Source organism: Urocitellus parryii, chromosome 3 (genome assembly GCF_045843805.1).
Source record: "Urocitellus parryii isolate mUroPar1 chromosome 3, mUroPar1.hap1, whole genome shotgun sequence".
NCBI classification, from domain to species: domain Eukaryota; kingdom Metazoa; phylum Chordata; class Mammalia; order Rodentia; family Sciuridae; genus Urocitellus; species Urocitellus parryii.
In genome coordinates this window covers 88,002,711-88,019,034 of record NC_135533.1, presented here as the reverse complement: position 1 = coordinate 88,019,034, position 16,324 = coordinate 88,002,711, and the positions used below count along the sequence as shown (strand labels likewise).

Genomic DNA, 16,324 nt, shown 5'->3' with positions numbered 1-16,324 from the left:
CCCCATTTGCTTTATTATCCTTCCACAGATGTTTCTGCATCTGTGTTTCTGAACCATTGAAAAATAAGTTAAAAACATGATTGAAGGTGGGGGCTGGAGACAGAGCTCAGTTGGTAAAGTGCTTGCCTCACATGCACGAGGACCTAGGTTCAATCCTTAGCAACCCCCCCCCCAAAAAAATGACTCTCATTTTACCCTCAGTGTGTATGTTTCTAAAAACATCATACACATCTTCTTCTAACAAGAAGATGCTCTTACCTACCCACAGTGCAGTTATCAAAATCAGGACGCCTACATCACCTGTACAGGGCTATTCTTTACCCTGGCAGCTAGGTCCAAATCACCTTGTCCCGCTAGGCTCGCTCAGAGCTCCCTAGATACTTGGAATCTGCATGCGGCATTGGGAAGTGCTGATCCAGAGGATAGAGGAGAATCCCCATTCGATTCTCAGGCAGGGACTTTAGCCTGAGGTCCCCTCCTCCCTTTCCCTGCCCCTTGGCGGGGAGCTACTGCCCAGGCAGTGCTGGCGGGCAGACAAAAGGCATTACCTTGCTCTGCGGGCGGTTGGGGAGCTGGGTCCCCTGGCTGTCGGGTCGGGGCTGGAACCGCTGCCCAGCTCCAGCTATAAATAAACCTGAGGGGGCGGGCCGTGGGCGGGGCCACCCCTACCCTCGGGGAGGCGCTGGAGAATGCCCCCAGTGCCCGGGGCCTTACCTCAGCCTCCTCCAGGAGCAGGAGCCCAGGGACAAGCCTTAGGAGGGGCCGGCCCGGAGCGGGACTTGCTGTCCTGGAGAGTGCGGGCTCTGGACCCTACCCTTTCGGCGCGGCATGGGGCGTCCCGCGGGGCTGCCAGGTCTCCTTGATGCCCCACAGCCCCTCCTCTACCTGCTCTGCCTGCTCTCATTGCTCCAAGTAAGTGCCTGCAGGGAGCGGGTGGGCACGACGGTGGCCTCAGGAGCTCGGAGCTCCGCACTCGCCCTATGGGGAAGGGGAGTTCTTGGCGATCCCTGTGTCCCAAGATGGGATGGAGATCTCGGGCTGGGTGAGGGGGCAGGTGGAGGGCAAATAAAACTAGCCAGCTAGGATGGAGACAGGCCCATGTGAATGAGGAGAGGGTTCTGAGGCCACACTCTGGTGACCAGGATCTGTCCTTCAAGACAAGAAATTCTCTGTCCACAACCCATTCTCTTTGCTCCCCCATGGATCCTTCCTTCACTTCCCCTGCAGGACCCTTGATGTCCTTCTCCACCCTAGTTCTATCCTTTTCCCCCAGCAGACCACCAGAGAGCTGCCTCCCACCCACCCACAGCTGCCTTGTCCCTACCCCTCCTCTGATGCCAAATGAGCCAGGGGACAGAGGGGCAGAAGAAATCCAGCCTGAGGGGTTTTTAAGACTCTGGGCTTCCCCCATCCCACCCACCAGAACTTCTGGTTAGAGTCAGGGTCAGCCCAAGGGAGCTGGAGTGAAAAGATGGAGGGAGCTAGAACAAAGAGCTGAGGAAGTCCGCTTGAGACTAGGAAGGAGGGATTCCCAGAAACAAGCAGGAGGAATCTCTTCCCATTTCACAGATGAGGAAACCAAGGCTCAGAAAGAAGGATGACCTATCCTCCGCCACACTTTTCAGGAAGAACTACAACATTAAAATAGGGCAGAGGGCAAAGAGGGACAGAGCCAGACTGAAAGTCAGGAGGCCTCTTCCTATCCCGGCTTTCCTGGGGACCAGCCTCAGGTGCAGTATCCTGGCTCTCAATGTCCCTGTATGTATGAGGAGAATTTATTCATTCCACAGTCATGTAGTGAGCACCTACTGACTGTGGAAAGTGGCTTTGCCTAGAGGAGCCCTTTCAAATTGCCCCTGAGTGTGTGACCTTGGACAAACCACTCAAACTTTCCCCTCCTCAGTTTTCTCATCAGTAAAATTACGATGACATTGGTGCTTCCTGAAGTTAGTTGAGAAATAGTGGAGATAATGCAAGAGAAGTGTTTGGCACTGAGCTTGGTGTAGCGCAGGCACCCAGAAAACACGGGCTATATGGTGTTGTGCCAGACAGGAAAACGCCAGAAGCCTTGTCCTCGTGGGGTCCCCTCATGGACCTGGGAGTTGTGTACCATGCTGAGGTGGGTCAGTGTCCACAGAGGCCTACTGTCCTTTCTTCTTCTTCTTTCCAAAGTGCTACTAGGGGAGTTACTTTTTTTTTTTTTTTTTTTTTGTACCTGGGATTGAACTCAGTGGTGCTTACGACTGAGCTACATCCCACATCCCTCGCCTCCCCCACCCTTTATTTTCCACAGTTTATTTAGAGACAGGATCTCACTAAGTTGCTTAGGGCCTCACTAAGTTGCTGAGACTGGCTTACAACTCGCCGTCTTCCTGCCTCAGCCTCCTGAGCTGCTGGGATTATAGGTGTGCACCACCATGCCCTGCTCCACATTGCTACTAGGGATTGAACCCTTGGCCTCACACATGCTAGGCAAGTACTCAACCACTGAGCTAACCTCCAGCCTTTTTAAAATTTCTTTAGAGACAGGGTCTAGCGGGTATTAGAGGCATGTGCCCCTCTGAATGACACTGCAGACTGCATTTGGAGCAGGAGGAGTTTGCAGAGTGGGGTTCACCATTTATCCTTCTACCCCCAGAGGTACTGGGCTTTAAGTCCCCTACCCCCTCCATGTGTTCTCAGGATAGGGCTTCCTCTATTATAGGGCTGGGACCTTCAGAGAAACTGAGGCAGTGCCAAGACACCCCCCCACACCCCCCCACACTTTCTAACCCAATTCTTTTTTTTTTTTTTTTTTTTGATGGTGCTGGGGATTGAACCCAGGGCCTTGTGCATGCAAGGCAAGCACTCTACCCACTGAGCTATATCCCCAGCCCTCTAACCTGATTCTTGAGATCAAGTCAAAAAGATCAAGTCAGACACATCGCTCAGAGTAACAAGCATAAGTTTAATGAAGGGATAGGAAAAGAGAAAGGGGACATGCTCAAGGGAGAGAGTGAGTCTTCTCAGACAGGCCAGAGACCATGTGGCTCTCCTGCACTCCAGTTTTATTAGAGATCCTAAAGAAGTTTCTATAGAGTCCTGCTCAGGTCCACCTCGACTGATAGCAAGATGACATCAGATTTCCAAGTCCCCACTGCCTTGACAACTCTAGGCCAATTTGGCCCCTGCTGAGTGGTTCTAATTGGATTCCTAACCAGAAATTCTTACAGATTTTATGGTTAGGAGGAATTATTCTCATATCCCTGAGTTTCAGGACTTGATCTTTGAAAAGGGTCACAAAAGTCTCCCCACTCAGAGAAACTTGGGGACCTTTTATTGACATTATTTTGGGCCTTTGTTTCTCCTGCAGTTAACAGGTAGTTTGCTGAGCCAGGTAAATTGCTTCTTGGAAAAGAAGCAAGTGTGTGTGTGGGGGGGGGGGTGGGGGTCAGCACAGTGGGCCCATTTTATAGAATTATTCCCTGAACCTCATTTTCCCACCATCCTAATCTGTCTGTCCCCTATCACCGAGAGCCGAGGTCCAGAGAACAGGGTCATGATGGCAGCTGCCCAAGCTTGTTAGAGCAAGAGAGCTTCCGTTCACTGCTTCAGAACCTGGTGGGGGGGGGGGGTGAGGGAGGGTACCCTGGGTTCTGGAGATGTCAGAACCCAAGACCTCAGAGGCTGCTGTGACTTCCAAGTCAGCTCAGGCCCTGTCCCCACATCTCCTGATGACCTCAGACTGAGCTAGAAACTACTTCCTTGCCCAAAGTTACTCAGCATGTAACCAGCTGGAGAGAAACTACACCTTAGTTTCTCTGCCCAAAGCCTAGCCTTCCTCACCCTGAGCCTTTGTGGTAATAGGATTTATTTCTGGGTCCTTGGCCAAGTATTCTGAGATTTCTGCTCGCTGGGAAATGAGAACCTGAGAGGAACAGGCAGTGGGGAGGGAGGGGCAGCCCAGGGGGAGCCTGGCTCCCAGCCTTCTCACCCATTCAACCTGCATTTAACAAGGACTTCACACTTCAGGGACACAGGATGTGAAAGCCCACCCATGGCTCCTGCCCTTGTGGAGTTCTGGCTCAGAAGGAAACCTGGCAGGAAGAATAACAAGGAAATAGTGTGTGTTTACAAACTGGAAATTGGATCTAAGAAAAAGGGAATAAAGGTGTGAGAACCCTGACAGGAGTCTGGTGGGAGGCGACAGGTCCAGCTGGAGTGGAGTGGAGCTGTTGGAGAGGAGGGCTGGGGAAGTGAGCAAGGGATCTGAAATGTATCGCTGGGGCATGCAGAGCTCTCTAAACCCAGGAGGCGCCTGGTCTGATTGGCACTATAGAAGTGCCAGCTGGTGGCTGTGAGAAGAGACGCCACCATGGTCCAGCTCACAATCCCACAGCCTGGTGGAATCCACCAAACCTTGACTCTGGTGCTCCTGGTTCCCTGGAGGTTTTGGGGTGGGGGGTGCTGCTTGGGAGAGGGCACTATAGCTGTGCTCTGTGCTGTATGCTGAGCGCTGTGCTAAGCCCTCCTCAAACACTGGAGAGGTTATCTGCAGATCGGAAATGGAGGTTGCCATGCGGATGAAACGTTCCAAATCCAAAATGTATTAAGGAAAATGGCTTTTGGGATTTCCGATTAGGGATGCTCAAAGTCCAAATATTCCAAAATCCAGGAAAACTCCAAAATCCGAAATACTTCTGATCCCAAGTTTTTCAGATAAGGGGTACTCAACCTGGATACACAAAACCTTGAGTCTAACCCTTCCAACAACTTGCTCACCTCTCTGTGGAGACTCCCCTGGAGCCTATCAATCCCTCTTATCCAGCCCCTCACCTTTGGACAGGATTCCCCTCCCCAGGGTCGCTTTCCCCAGGGCCTTGCTTCTGTTGGGGCCACCTGCCCCAGAAGGCTCAGCAATGAAAGAAGAGAATTCAGGGAAGTCCTGGCAGAGGCCGCCAGCCAAGGGAACCTGGAAGCTCAGGACAGCTCAGCCCCAAGTCCACGGCCTTACATGCCCTCCCCTCCCCCTAGCATACAGGCAGACCTGCAGGGCCTAGTGCTCAGGGACCTTGGCCAGAGTGAAGCCATCTAATGACTTTTTCCCAAAATTCAACTCCCTCCTGAGTGTTTTCTAACCTAATTAACCAATTTGGTCTGTTTTTGCCATTTTGTTGGTGTTTAAGTTTTTTGTTGTTGTTTGGGGTTGTTTTTTTAGTTGTGTTTTTTTTTGTTTTAATTCGTCTGAGGGCACTGCCTACTTTATTCTGTATTCTCGGAAGTCTCAAATTTGCAGAGGTTTACAAATAATGGGACTATTCTGCATCCTCTTCACTGACATTTTGTACTTTATCTAATTGCAATCATTTTAAGGCCTCCTCAGCCGGATTGTCTAAAGTCACTTTATTCAGAAATTCTAATTTTTTTAAGATGTCATTTCCAACGTGCAGGGTGGGGGAAGGCTGGCTCGCTTGAATCAGCTTATTTTGTCTATTTTACTGAATGGCTGGCACGGCAGGTCACTGACATGGGTCACCTATCTACAGCTTCACAGCAACCAAGGAGATAAGACCATCCTTATCCCCATTTTTCAGAAGAAGCTGAGGTGAGGTCCCAATGTCACTGGGCTGGTAAAGGGCAAGGCCAGGACTCCAATCAGACAGCCCCACTCCGGATTCTCTTCCCTTAAAACCAAAATTTAATTTTAATATTAGGCTATTTTTAGAATATTCAGAAGCCAAAACAAACCAAAGAGTAACTATTAGGCAAAGATGAGTGGATCATAAAGGAGATGGTTTTAGCCTAAGTGACTTGTTGAGGACCTCCCGATGGCCAGTGCCACCCTTCTTCCCCTCCTGGGCCCAGGTATGGGAAAGGGGCAGAGAGGAGAGGAAGAGTTCTGGGCTTTCAGAGGGAAAGAGAAGAGCAGAATGAGGAGAACCTGCTGCAAGCTGCCCCAGGAGCCTTGGAGGCTGAGGGGATTGGAAGGAGGGGGGGCCATCCTGGGAACAGGGACCTGCCCAAGCAGTGACACAGGGGTGGGGAAGCTCCTGGGGTCTTGGGGTCCTTACTCCAGGTTCCACATCCTATAAGTTAGATGGAACATGTAAATTCTCCCCTTCCTGGAAGCCAGCCCAGATGCTTTAGAAAATGAATTCTTCCCTTCAGACGACTTCCGGGGCCCACCCTCTCCTCAGCCCTCTCTCCCCCCCTCTCTCCTCCCCTCTCCTCCCCCTCCTCCCTGCCCTCTCTTTTCCTCCTCCTTCCTTCTCTTCTCCTCTCCTCGCTCTCTCCCCCCTGCTACCTGCTCCTCCTTCCCCTGACTGAGCCCTCACTGAGCCTGGGCTCAATGAAAAACCTCTGAATGAGGAAGCTTCTCCCTCCAACGAGTCCTTCCCTGACCTTGGGGGACAGAGGGAGGAGTAGGGCGGGCTCATCCCCATTCCCCCCTGTCAGGGGCAGCCTGGTCCAAGGACTGTGGTCCCGTAAATCTCCCTAGCTTAGACCAACTGCTATATTTAGACAGAGGTTTGTTGCCAGGAGGGAACACTAGGCTGGGCCAGACCCACTGGCTCCTGTGAGGTGGCACCTTGGGGGCCTCCTGTCTGGCCCCTGGGGCACAGGTTCTGCCTGAACAGGGCGCAACGTGGAGGAAGAGCTACCAGAATCAGGCCTTTTCCTTGCTCTCTCCAGGGGCTCCTCTATCCTCTTGTAAGGCCAGGGATTCCCATGGCGGGTACACAGGGGCCAGAACCAGGAAGCAGAGAAGGAGAGAGAGAGAGAGAGAGAGAGACAGAGAGAGAGAGAGAGAGAGAGAGAGAGAGAGAGAGAGAGAGAGAGAGAGCGCTCTCCTCACCACAACAAAATATAAACCCCAAAGGCATGTCCCAGTGACCCATCTCCTCCAGCCACACCCTGCCTACAGGTGCCACCCATTTAATCCTCACCAGTAGATTAATCTGCTGATTAGGTTAAGGCTCTCACAACCCAATTAGTTTGCCTCTAAACCTTCTGCACATGAACTTTGGGGGACACCTCATATCTAAACCAGAACATCCCTTATTGGGGGTGTAGGGTATCTCTATCTGGCTGAGGGGACCGTGGTCTCATTCATCCATCAAGTCAAGTCAGTCAACAAACATTTGCTGAACACTTGATATGTGCCAGGCTCCAGGCTGGGAATGGACACAGACATGGACCCTGGGCTATAGATTTCATGGGGCAGATACTGGGGTGGAGGCTGGGCTCTGACCCCAGGACAGCGAAGAGCCACTCAGTATCAAAGTCCAAGATGTTCCCATCAGAATAGAGGATATTGGCAAAAGGAAAGCCCTGTGAGGCGTCTCTGCACTCTCACACTCTGACACCACGCGGTTCTCCAGTTCCCTGGGGCTTGGACCTCACACTATCCAGCGCAGACCCACAGCCAAGGGCTCAGTCCACCACGGCTGCTCCCTCCCCAGGCTCCCATTGCAAGTCCTTTGGGCTGCAGATTAGAGGCTCCCACCACCGTCTTCAGGTCCAGGAATGGGAAGAACAGCTCACAGAACTGAGGAGAATGTTTACTTACATTTCCCAGGTTATTATACAGGACATGACAAAGGATATAGATGAAGAGATGCACTGCCTCTTCTGGGAATGCCATCTCCGTGTGCTCACCAATCCAGAAGGAATGTCATCTTCTAGGGAGGCTTTATTACACAGGCATGATGGATTCCTAACTCAGTCTCCGGCCCCTCCCGCTCCCTCAGAGGCAAAGCCTGAAAGTTCCAGGCTTCTAATTACCGCTTGGTTTCTTGGTGACAGCTCCATCCAGGAGCTCAGCAAGAGCTGTCTCGTTAGAAGGAAAGATGCACCTGTCACTCAAGAAATGACAAGGGTTTCAGGACCCCTGTGTCAGGAACTGGCGACTAAGAAGTAGAATTTCTTCTTATATCCCAATATCATAATGGGACTTACTGGGACCTGAGAGGTTACAGAAAGTTACAGAGGTTACAGAATCCAAAGTTCTCATCTCCCCTGTGCATGATCCTGCCTAGCTTGCTAGGTCTGCATCCTGTGTCCCAAAGATCTGCCTATAAGCTCCCCACCCTCAACCCCACCCTCCTCCCTGGGAAGAGAGGGGCTTTTTATTACTGTGACCTCCTGAGTACCACTGCCACCCCATTGGGGGCTGAGTCCTGTGTTCGTGTTCCCTCACTATGATAAACTACCTGAGATAAACAACTTATAAGGAAGAAAGGTTTCTTTTGGTTCAAGGTTTTGGAGGTTTCAGTCCATGGTTAACTGGTTCCATTGCCTTTGGGCCTGCATTGAGGGAGAACATCATGGTGGGATCTTATAAGAGAGGAGGACTATTCACCTGAGGTGATCAGGATGCCAGGTAATCAGGGACTGGGATCCACTTCCTCGTTCAAGGCATGCCCCAATGACCTAACTTCCTTCCACTAGGCTCCACCTCTTAAAGGTCTCACCACCTCCTAGTCATGCCACTGGCTGAGGAACAAGCCTTCAACATGTGAGCCTTTGGGGGACACTTGTCCAAAACAGCAGAGCTTCTCAGGCTTCACCCTTCACTTTCTCCCCCAAGACTATCAATTCCTATCTATATCAGACCAGCCCATCCCCTGCTTTGTCTGGGCTCAAAGCCTGCCTCTGCCCCTTACCTGCTGTGTGGCCTTGGGAGATGGCTTCACCTCTCTGGGCCTCCATTGCCTCCTCGTCAAAATGGAGTTATTTCCAGCTACCCCAGAGGCTGTGCCAATGAAAAAGGAGCTGTCTTCTCTAAAGCATTTAGAGTTGTGTCCAGCATGCCGTCAGCACCGACTCTACATAAAGGGGCAAGGGAAGGGCTTCCCTCCGCACTCGCTCCTCCCCCTGTGGCACCTCCTGTGCCCACTCAGCTCCTGCCCCTGAAGTCACTCTCTCCTCTCCACCCTCCGTCCTGCCTGCACCCAGCGTCTTTCCCTCCTTTTGGACTTGGCTCCAATGCCCAGTCCAGGGAGCCTTCCTGGTCCTCCTCACACATCCACCACACAGGGCTGAGGACTGAGCTCGTAAGTGGGTGGAAGCTGGGTCTTCAGGGGCCTGCTGGACAGAGGGGTGCCGAGGACCTCTGTAGGTCCACACTGGCCTGAGCACTGGGAAGGAGGAGCATGGAGTCTCTAGGAAGCCTTTCCAGTGGAGAAGGACTTGAACTAGGCCATGGTGTGCCCCACTGTGGGGCATGTGTCCCCCATCTCCGAGCTCTCCAACGAGACCTTGATGAGAGCCACTGTTCAGCTCAGGCCATCTGTGGGCCACTTTCTTGACATACAGTAATGTGATGCACACAGTGTTTGTATTATCCCCGTGTTAAAGATGAGGTGACTGAGGCCCAGAGAAGTTAAGTAGATTTGCCAGGGCCACCCAGCTAAGAAGCAGAATCCCCAGAACCCTGAACACAGGGGTCTCTGCACTCCATACCCTCTGAGAGCTTAACTCACAGGACATGGAGTAGAACTATTCACCACATGTCTCTGCCTTCCCTGATCCTCCAGATCATGTGCTTTCTGTGGGGACACGATCCAATGGGCCTCTTCTCCTCCCTGCCCACCCATCTCCACCACCACCAGGGACTCTGCTCAAAATAGTCACCTGAAGGTTATGCTGTAGGTTTGAACTGAGTCAAATCCACCCAACCATCCCCTGAAAGAGAACACAAATCTGTGACTGTGCCAACTTTTTGGACCAGTGGAGAAGTTCTAGGAGACAGAGGCAAGATCCGGGAGTCATTCCAGAATCCTTTTCTGATATGCTCATCCATTTGCCTGAGCTGGAACTGCAGGCATCAGACGCCAAGCACATGACCCCCACAAAGGGCTTTGGTCAGCAAAGAGACTCGGCCACAACTTGAGACGCAGCATCAGAGGCAAGATAATCCCAAACCGTCCAGGTCCTGGGGAGGGGGCCATGATCACAGAAGAAGGGTCAGAGGAGTTGCCGGAGGGGAGGGGGACTCGACTCAGGACCTGTGGTGGTTCTTGGCATACATGGCAGAATGTCAGCAGGAGCCAGACAGAGGCCTGGACAGAGGTTTATTTAGGAAGTAGATACACATTCAAGGGAGAATGCGGGCCATCTCGAGAGTGAGAAGCCCCTCTGTGGACTGGGGTTCAGTATTTATAGAAGGGCCCGGTAATTAGGCCCAGTCTGGAGATGGAGCCATACAAATTTTCGCCTGTTTTCCTGGCCCTCTTTCATATCACAAAGACACAGGCCAAAGGCATGTTGCTGAAGATTTATAGCTGTGTCTTTGGCATCTCAATGGCTCACGGGCATTTCCTTTAAGGTTCGGTAGATCTCTCTTTTTATCCTAAACCCCTGTCTCAACATGACCCCGTTCCTGTGAGCTCAGAAAAGGTGCCAGGCCACCCACAGAGGTCAAGCAGGAGAGCACCTGTGTGGTGGGGCCAGGAATGCTGCAGCTGGCTTTGAGAGCTATCCCCCGAGAGGCAGAGACTGGGCCTGCCTTGGGGGCCAGCATCCACAGCAGACACTCCACTTCTGAGTTGAGCATTGCCTGAGAGGCTGGGAGTCCCTGGGGACCTGTGCCACCCAAAGAGGCATTACCCGCAGCTTCTCCAATGGGGCTGTGAAGCGGGTGATGGGTCAACCCTGAGGCCCTCACTCACCCCAGACCCAGCTGAGTAGGGCCTGAGAAGTCTTCTTGGAAGGTCCCAAGGCTCAGAGCTTCCCCTCCACTCCCTAGCCTGCTGAGCTCCAGGAAGGTGGCCCCCTGGACCAGTCAGGCCTCTCTGATGCCCAGAAGCTGATGCTGAGGAGCTCCCAGCAGCCCCTGCAACCTGAGAACAGCAAGACCACAGCCCCTCAGGGTTTGTTCTGAGAGCCAAGAGGTCAGAGCTCCCAGATGATAGCTCAGGCAGCCCTTCACAGCACCAACACACACACACACACACACACACACACACACACACACACACTTTCTAAGCACACACAGCATCACGCACCCCAGTTCCCTTCACCTCCCTTTGCACCCAGCATTGTGGCCCAGTGCTCCACAGAGCACAGGTGCAGTCTGTGCCCCCGCCCTGGGCTCCAGGAGGGGGTGGACAGCGCTCGCCCATCTGATCAGGTGGGATCATTAATTAGAAGCTCTAGGCCAGCAGGGTGAGGCTGAGCATGTGGCCTCCAGCCCCAGCACAGGAAATGGACTGAGATTGATGTGGGGAACGTGATGTTTGAGGGCTCTGGCTCATGGGGACATTCTGGGGCAAACATCGGCCCAGCTGCCAGGGAGGGAACATCTGAGCAGCAAGAGAAAGAGGAGGGGCCTCCTTCTGGCGGAGCAGTGCCTTCTGGAATCCCAGAGGCAGAAATATCGGGTGGAGAAGCCATGAAAGTCACACGGCCAAGTGCACAGACTCACAAGCACATCAGCCACAGGGTAGACGCCTGATCTTGGGAGGGTGGGGAGCGGGGTTAGAATTTCACTCTCGTTCAGTCCTTCGCCACCTATCCTCCAGCCTCTCTGCCTTTGCTATTCTGTGCTCTCTCCTCGCACCTCCCTTATCAGGTGGGCGAACTCCTACGCACACTTCAAAGTCCACCTCAGCATGACCTGTTCCATAGGCCACCCTAGCCATCCTCAATGAATTCAAATGCAGTGAAGCTGGTCACCAATCCATCTTTCCCACCAGCAGATGGTCCCTCGAGGGCAGTCAGGACCACATCTGCATCATCCCTCCATGTTCAGCACCCACTCTGATGGGACACTGGGTGGTTTGGGTCTCTGGGGTAGGATTGCCATTGTTGCCACCATCAAGTCTGTTCCCTGGTGAGTAGAGGAACTGACATTGTGGCACCTAGCCTCGAAGTGCCACCTCTTCCAGGCAGGCAACCTTCCCAAGTCCAGGTTAGATGTCTTTCTCTTTCCCACATATTAACCTAATGACCTTGTAACTGTCTGCTTTTCTGTGTGACAGGAAAATAAAGTAGTTATGCACTTCCTTTCTGCAAGTTCTAAGTCTGGGATTCCTACAGGGCCTGGGACATCCTGAGGTCCCTCAGCCAGGGCCTGACACATAGTAGGTGTCTGCAAATGTTGGGGAATAAACAACTAGGGGACATCCCCCACCTGGCTTTGTGACAAAAAGGCCTTTCTTCTCTCCCAGGGGCACATCCCTTCCAATGGAGGGGAGGATGGCTCAAGGGCTGAGGGATGAACAGAGCAGACTTCTGCTTCAGAGGTGACCCTGCACCAGACCACTTCTAAGGCCTTTCCAGGAAACCACTGTGCTCTGGGGTCTTCAATGTCCCCCTCCTCAGCTCCCCCCTCTGCACAACAGAGATAAAAGGAATGAGGAATGTGTGGCTGATCAGGGCAAGTGACAGACAAGAACCATCAATGGCTGCCAGTGCCTGGCCTCTGACCTCATCCCTTTTCCCCCCAACAGGCAGCCAGGCCAAGCCAGGTGCCCAGAGAACAACCCCAGTGGGCACTGCTGGAGCGGTACTGCCTTGCGGTCCAGACCCTCACTGATCTCTCAGGTATGTGTGCCCCCCACTGCCTGGTAGTGGACCCACAGGTGAGGGTGGGCCCCCAGGCCTAAGGAAGGCAAGTTCTCTGGGGTGGATGGAGCCCCAGCTTCCAATCCTGGGCTGCTCTCTGTCTTGCTGGGGGTCTCTCAGGAGGCCCCCTTCCCCATGTGAGCCTCAGGCCTCTTGCTGCTGACAAAGGCTGGGCTGAGCATCCCTGACTCACTTCCAGCTCCCCCTTGGGCACCCGAAGGAAGGAAGCTGGGCTGGTTTCAGAAGCCCAGGGAGGAAATGACCCCTTCACTTTCAAACTCAGGCGAGAGGCGAGGCTGGCAGAAGGTGTAAAACTATCTCCTGTTGCCGTGGCTACAGGTGTCACCCCAACAGGACCTGTGAAAATAGCCGCTGGGCCTTGAGTTCTAACCTCTGAGTTTTACAGCTGCTAATTCACAGAGTCAGGGACAGATGCTGCAGAGCTCAGAAGTGTGCTAGACTCTCAAGGCTCTGGAGAGATCTCTCTAGGGCCCCACCCAGTGTCCTGGCCTTCCCAGGGCTGTACCCAAGGAGCAGCAGGGAAGGAGGAGGGCTGGGGGGAGGGGGAGGTGCCCCTCTGGCTTGGAGCTGCTGCCAGAACACGAGATCAAAAGTTCTGGCCAACACTGGGTTCCCGCATCCAAATGCAGCCTGACTCTGGCATCCAAGAAGAAAGTCTGGCTTTCTGCTTCCTCGAGGTGGGGTAATTTTGAGCTCAGGCAGACCCAGCTGGATCCTTGCTCCTCCACCTAGCAGAGATGTGACCCTTGACATATCATCTCACCCGTTGGCATTAGTTTCCTAGGGCTAATGTAACAAAGAATCCCGGACTGCCCAGCTTGACTAACAGAAAATCATTCTCTTACAATTCTGGAAGCTGGACCTCTCCGTCTAAGGTGTTGGCCTCTGTTGGTTCTTTGTGAAGCCCTCTCCTTGGCTTGTAGATGACTGTCTTCTCTGTGTGTCCTTATAAGACCTCCCTTTGTGTATGTCTGTTCCCAATGTCCTCTTCCTATATGGACCCCGATCCTACTAGATTAGGACGCACTAAGCAAATTGTGTTGATTTTACTTTATCTCTTTAAAGGTCCTATATCCAGAGAGGCCACATTCTGAGGTATGGGGACTTAAGACTCTGACAAATGAATTTAGGAGGGATACAATTCAGCTTATCTGAACCTCGGTTTCCTCATCTGTTAGAATAGGTTCCAAGTCTGCCTCAGACGTTGACCATGAAGGTTAAATGAAAGACCATGGGCATACCCAGTCAGGGTCAAATCCAGGAGCCACTAGAGAGGAAATGGAGGCCCCCCATTGCAGGATGGCCCCAACCTCTCTCACCAGACCTTCTGCCCTCAAGCAGTGCTCGATATCTGCAGGCACACCGCCTTCTCCCCTCCACTCTGCTTGTCCCTCTCCTTCCCTTGGGCAGGTGGCACAGACCCTTTGCTGTTGCCCTGGATGATGGTACCGAGTCCTCCTTGTCTTTGAGTTAAGTGAGGAGGGTTCTGACCTCTCCCCAAAACAAGGCCCTCCTGCTCACCTTCTAATACCATTCATCTTACAAAAGACATCTGTAACATAAAATTGGAGGAGGGGATCAAAGATGATGATAAGTGCTCATGATCCCACGACCCAGGAATTTTTATAGAATATTCTAGAACTGCAGAGCCTCATGTTGGGTTTTTGTCTGTTTGTTTTTATTGGCATTGAACTCGTCATCCTTGGGGAGCCAGGCCTGAGAAAGAGTGACCTGATCGTAATTTTTAAAAAGTCTCCTCGACTTCCACATGGAGGAGACAGGGACCCCGGTTGAGTTGCTCAGAGGTGAGGATGACCTAGTGAGAGGGGACAGGGAACTCCTTTTCCCTCTCTGGGGAGCCTGCTTCTCACCTTAAAATGAAAATGTGGGGTTGGGTGGTCCCTGAGGGGGTTTCCCAGTCCCACATCCTGGTCTTCTTGTTGGGCATGAAGGCACCATGTCATGTCCACCATCTCGTGTCCCAGGGTGGAGTGAGGTGGAATGGGGAGGGGGTGTCTGACCTGGGAGCACAGTCCTTGGTGCCACAGGACAAGCGCAGATCACTTTCAGGCTCCTTCTGAGTTTCCACACCCAGTTGTCACTCCCAGGAAAACCCACAACTTTGTCCAGTTCTGTCTGAAAAGACTCCTGTCTGTGTGGTCTAACTGAGAACAGCCCCCCTAGAGAGGCAAGGGTATATGCTATCCCCTTAAATCCTGTTTTTGATGGACAGGAGAATGGGTGTGATATGGTCAAGATGGGGGACAGTGATGTCACGTGGGATTCTGTTGTGCTCTGCATGCTTATTTGATGCCATGTATTGGACTGTGTCGTAGATGTGTATAAGTTGGCCTGGAACCATCCATCCATCCATCACCATAGTAGATAACATCAGAGGTGGGCCAAGACATGGGCTGCAGGCACCAGAGGCACCTGCTTCACCCAAGCTGTTCATGACACACAGGGCACTTCTGCAGCACCTTGAGTTTATTTGCCACTTTTCCCTGTCCCCACCATCCTAGGGACACACAGACTTCCCAAATACTCTCCCTGCATGCCTGGCCAGGGTCTGCAACCGGGTCAGCCCACAGCCCCAAGAATCCACCCCTCCATCCCAGGGGCTTCCAATCTACCTCTGCTTCCTTAGCAAGTCAAAAGTCCCCAGTTTTTGTTTATGTGTAGTTGGATTTAACCCAATTGAGAAAAGCTTTGACTTTTTCCAGTTTCTTCCATCTGCCTATTTGCAGATGCTAAAGTGAGCTGTAAATTCGATTTATTCCAAAAACTGCTACCAGTTTTCCCTTTATCTCATCTAGAATCACAGTCAATTGTGCCTCTAATAATAAGACCCATAAAGAAATGGCCCCATATCCTGGAAGCCCAAGGAGCTTGATACTGTGAGGTGTACTCAGACCCTGACTGCCCATCCAGTGAAATGGTCACTTCCCAGAGGAAACTTGCTGCCTGAGTCCTTCCGTTTGGAATAATCCAAGTCACCCAGGCCAACCCTCTATTCTGCAGAACACTTTCTGTGACATGTGTCCCCTGGGCAGGGATTCTGATGAAAATCAAAGTTCACTGCTTAAACATGGTTGATTTTGTCCCTGCTCCAAGCTGTGATGTGGCCCTCCTTTGTGCATGAAGGAGGCTTTACCTATAAGACAGGCTGACCCAGCCAGTCACACTCTGGCCTCTGCAGGACCCCAGGAGGCAAGGCTCAGTTCAGGAACTGGGGACAGGACTCTGCCTAGCACTAGGGTTAGGATCAGGTTTTAGGTTAGAGTTAGGACATAACCCATCCTCCCCTGTTGCTGGCATTGCTTATTATGGAGACCAAGGGCCTTTGTCCCTGCAGCTGCTCCTAGCTGAGCCAAAGGCTCTAACTGTCCATTAAGGAGAGAACAGACCTGGCTGGATACTCTGCACCTTGTCCCTGCCAGTTGGCAGGCCCTGGAGAGATTCTAGGGCTCAGCCCTGACCTCACTGCTCACTTGCCCTCTCCCTCTCTCCTTCTGCCTGGGAGTGACAGTGGCATTAGTAAGGAGGCTGGTGAGAGTGGATACACGGAGGCAGCCTATCCTGCCCTCCACTTCCCCTGCTCAGGGTGTGGCACTGGTTCAGGGTGGTTTCAGGCTTCTCTGGCACCTTTGGTTCCCAGTCAAGGATGGAGATAGGGAGATAGGACAGTTCCTGGGACCTCTAGCTCAGCTGGGACTAGGTCCTAGTTTATCCTGCCTTCTAAAAATAGAAATAC

General features: G+C 52.5%; 1 protein-coding gene across 2 annotated transcripts in view; it reads left to right on the top strand.

The window, feature by feature from the left end:
• The first annotated feature begins 687 nt into the window (after positions 1 to 687).
• Crhr2 (corticotropin releasing hormone receptor 2) overlaps positions 688 to 16,324 on the top strand; it is a 46,577-nt gene continuing 30,940 nt past the window's right edge. For both annotated transcript variants that reach the window (XM_077796771.1, XM_026401533.2), the window contains exons 1-2: positions 688 to 912; positions 12,435 to 12,528. In XM_077796771.1, the coding sequence (XP_077652897.1) occupies positions 829 to 912; positions 12,435 to 12,528 (178 nt within the window). In that variant the 5' untranslated portion in view covers positions 688 to 828. The remainder of the gene's footprint in view (positions 913 to 12,434; positions 12,529 to 16,324) is intronic.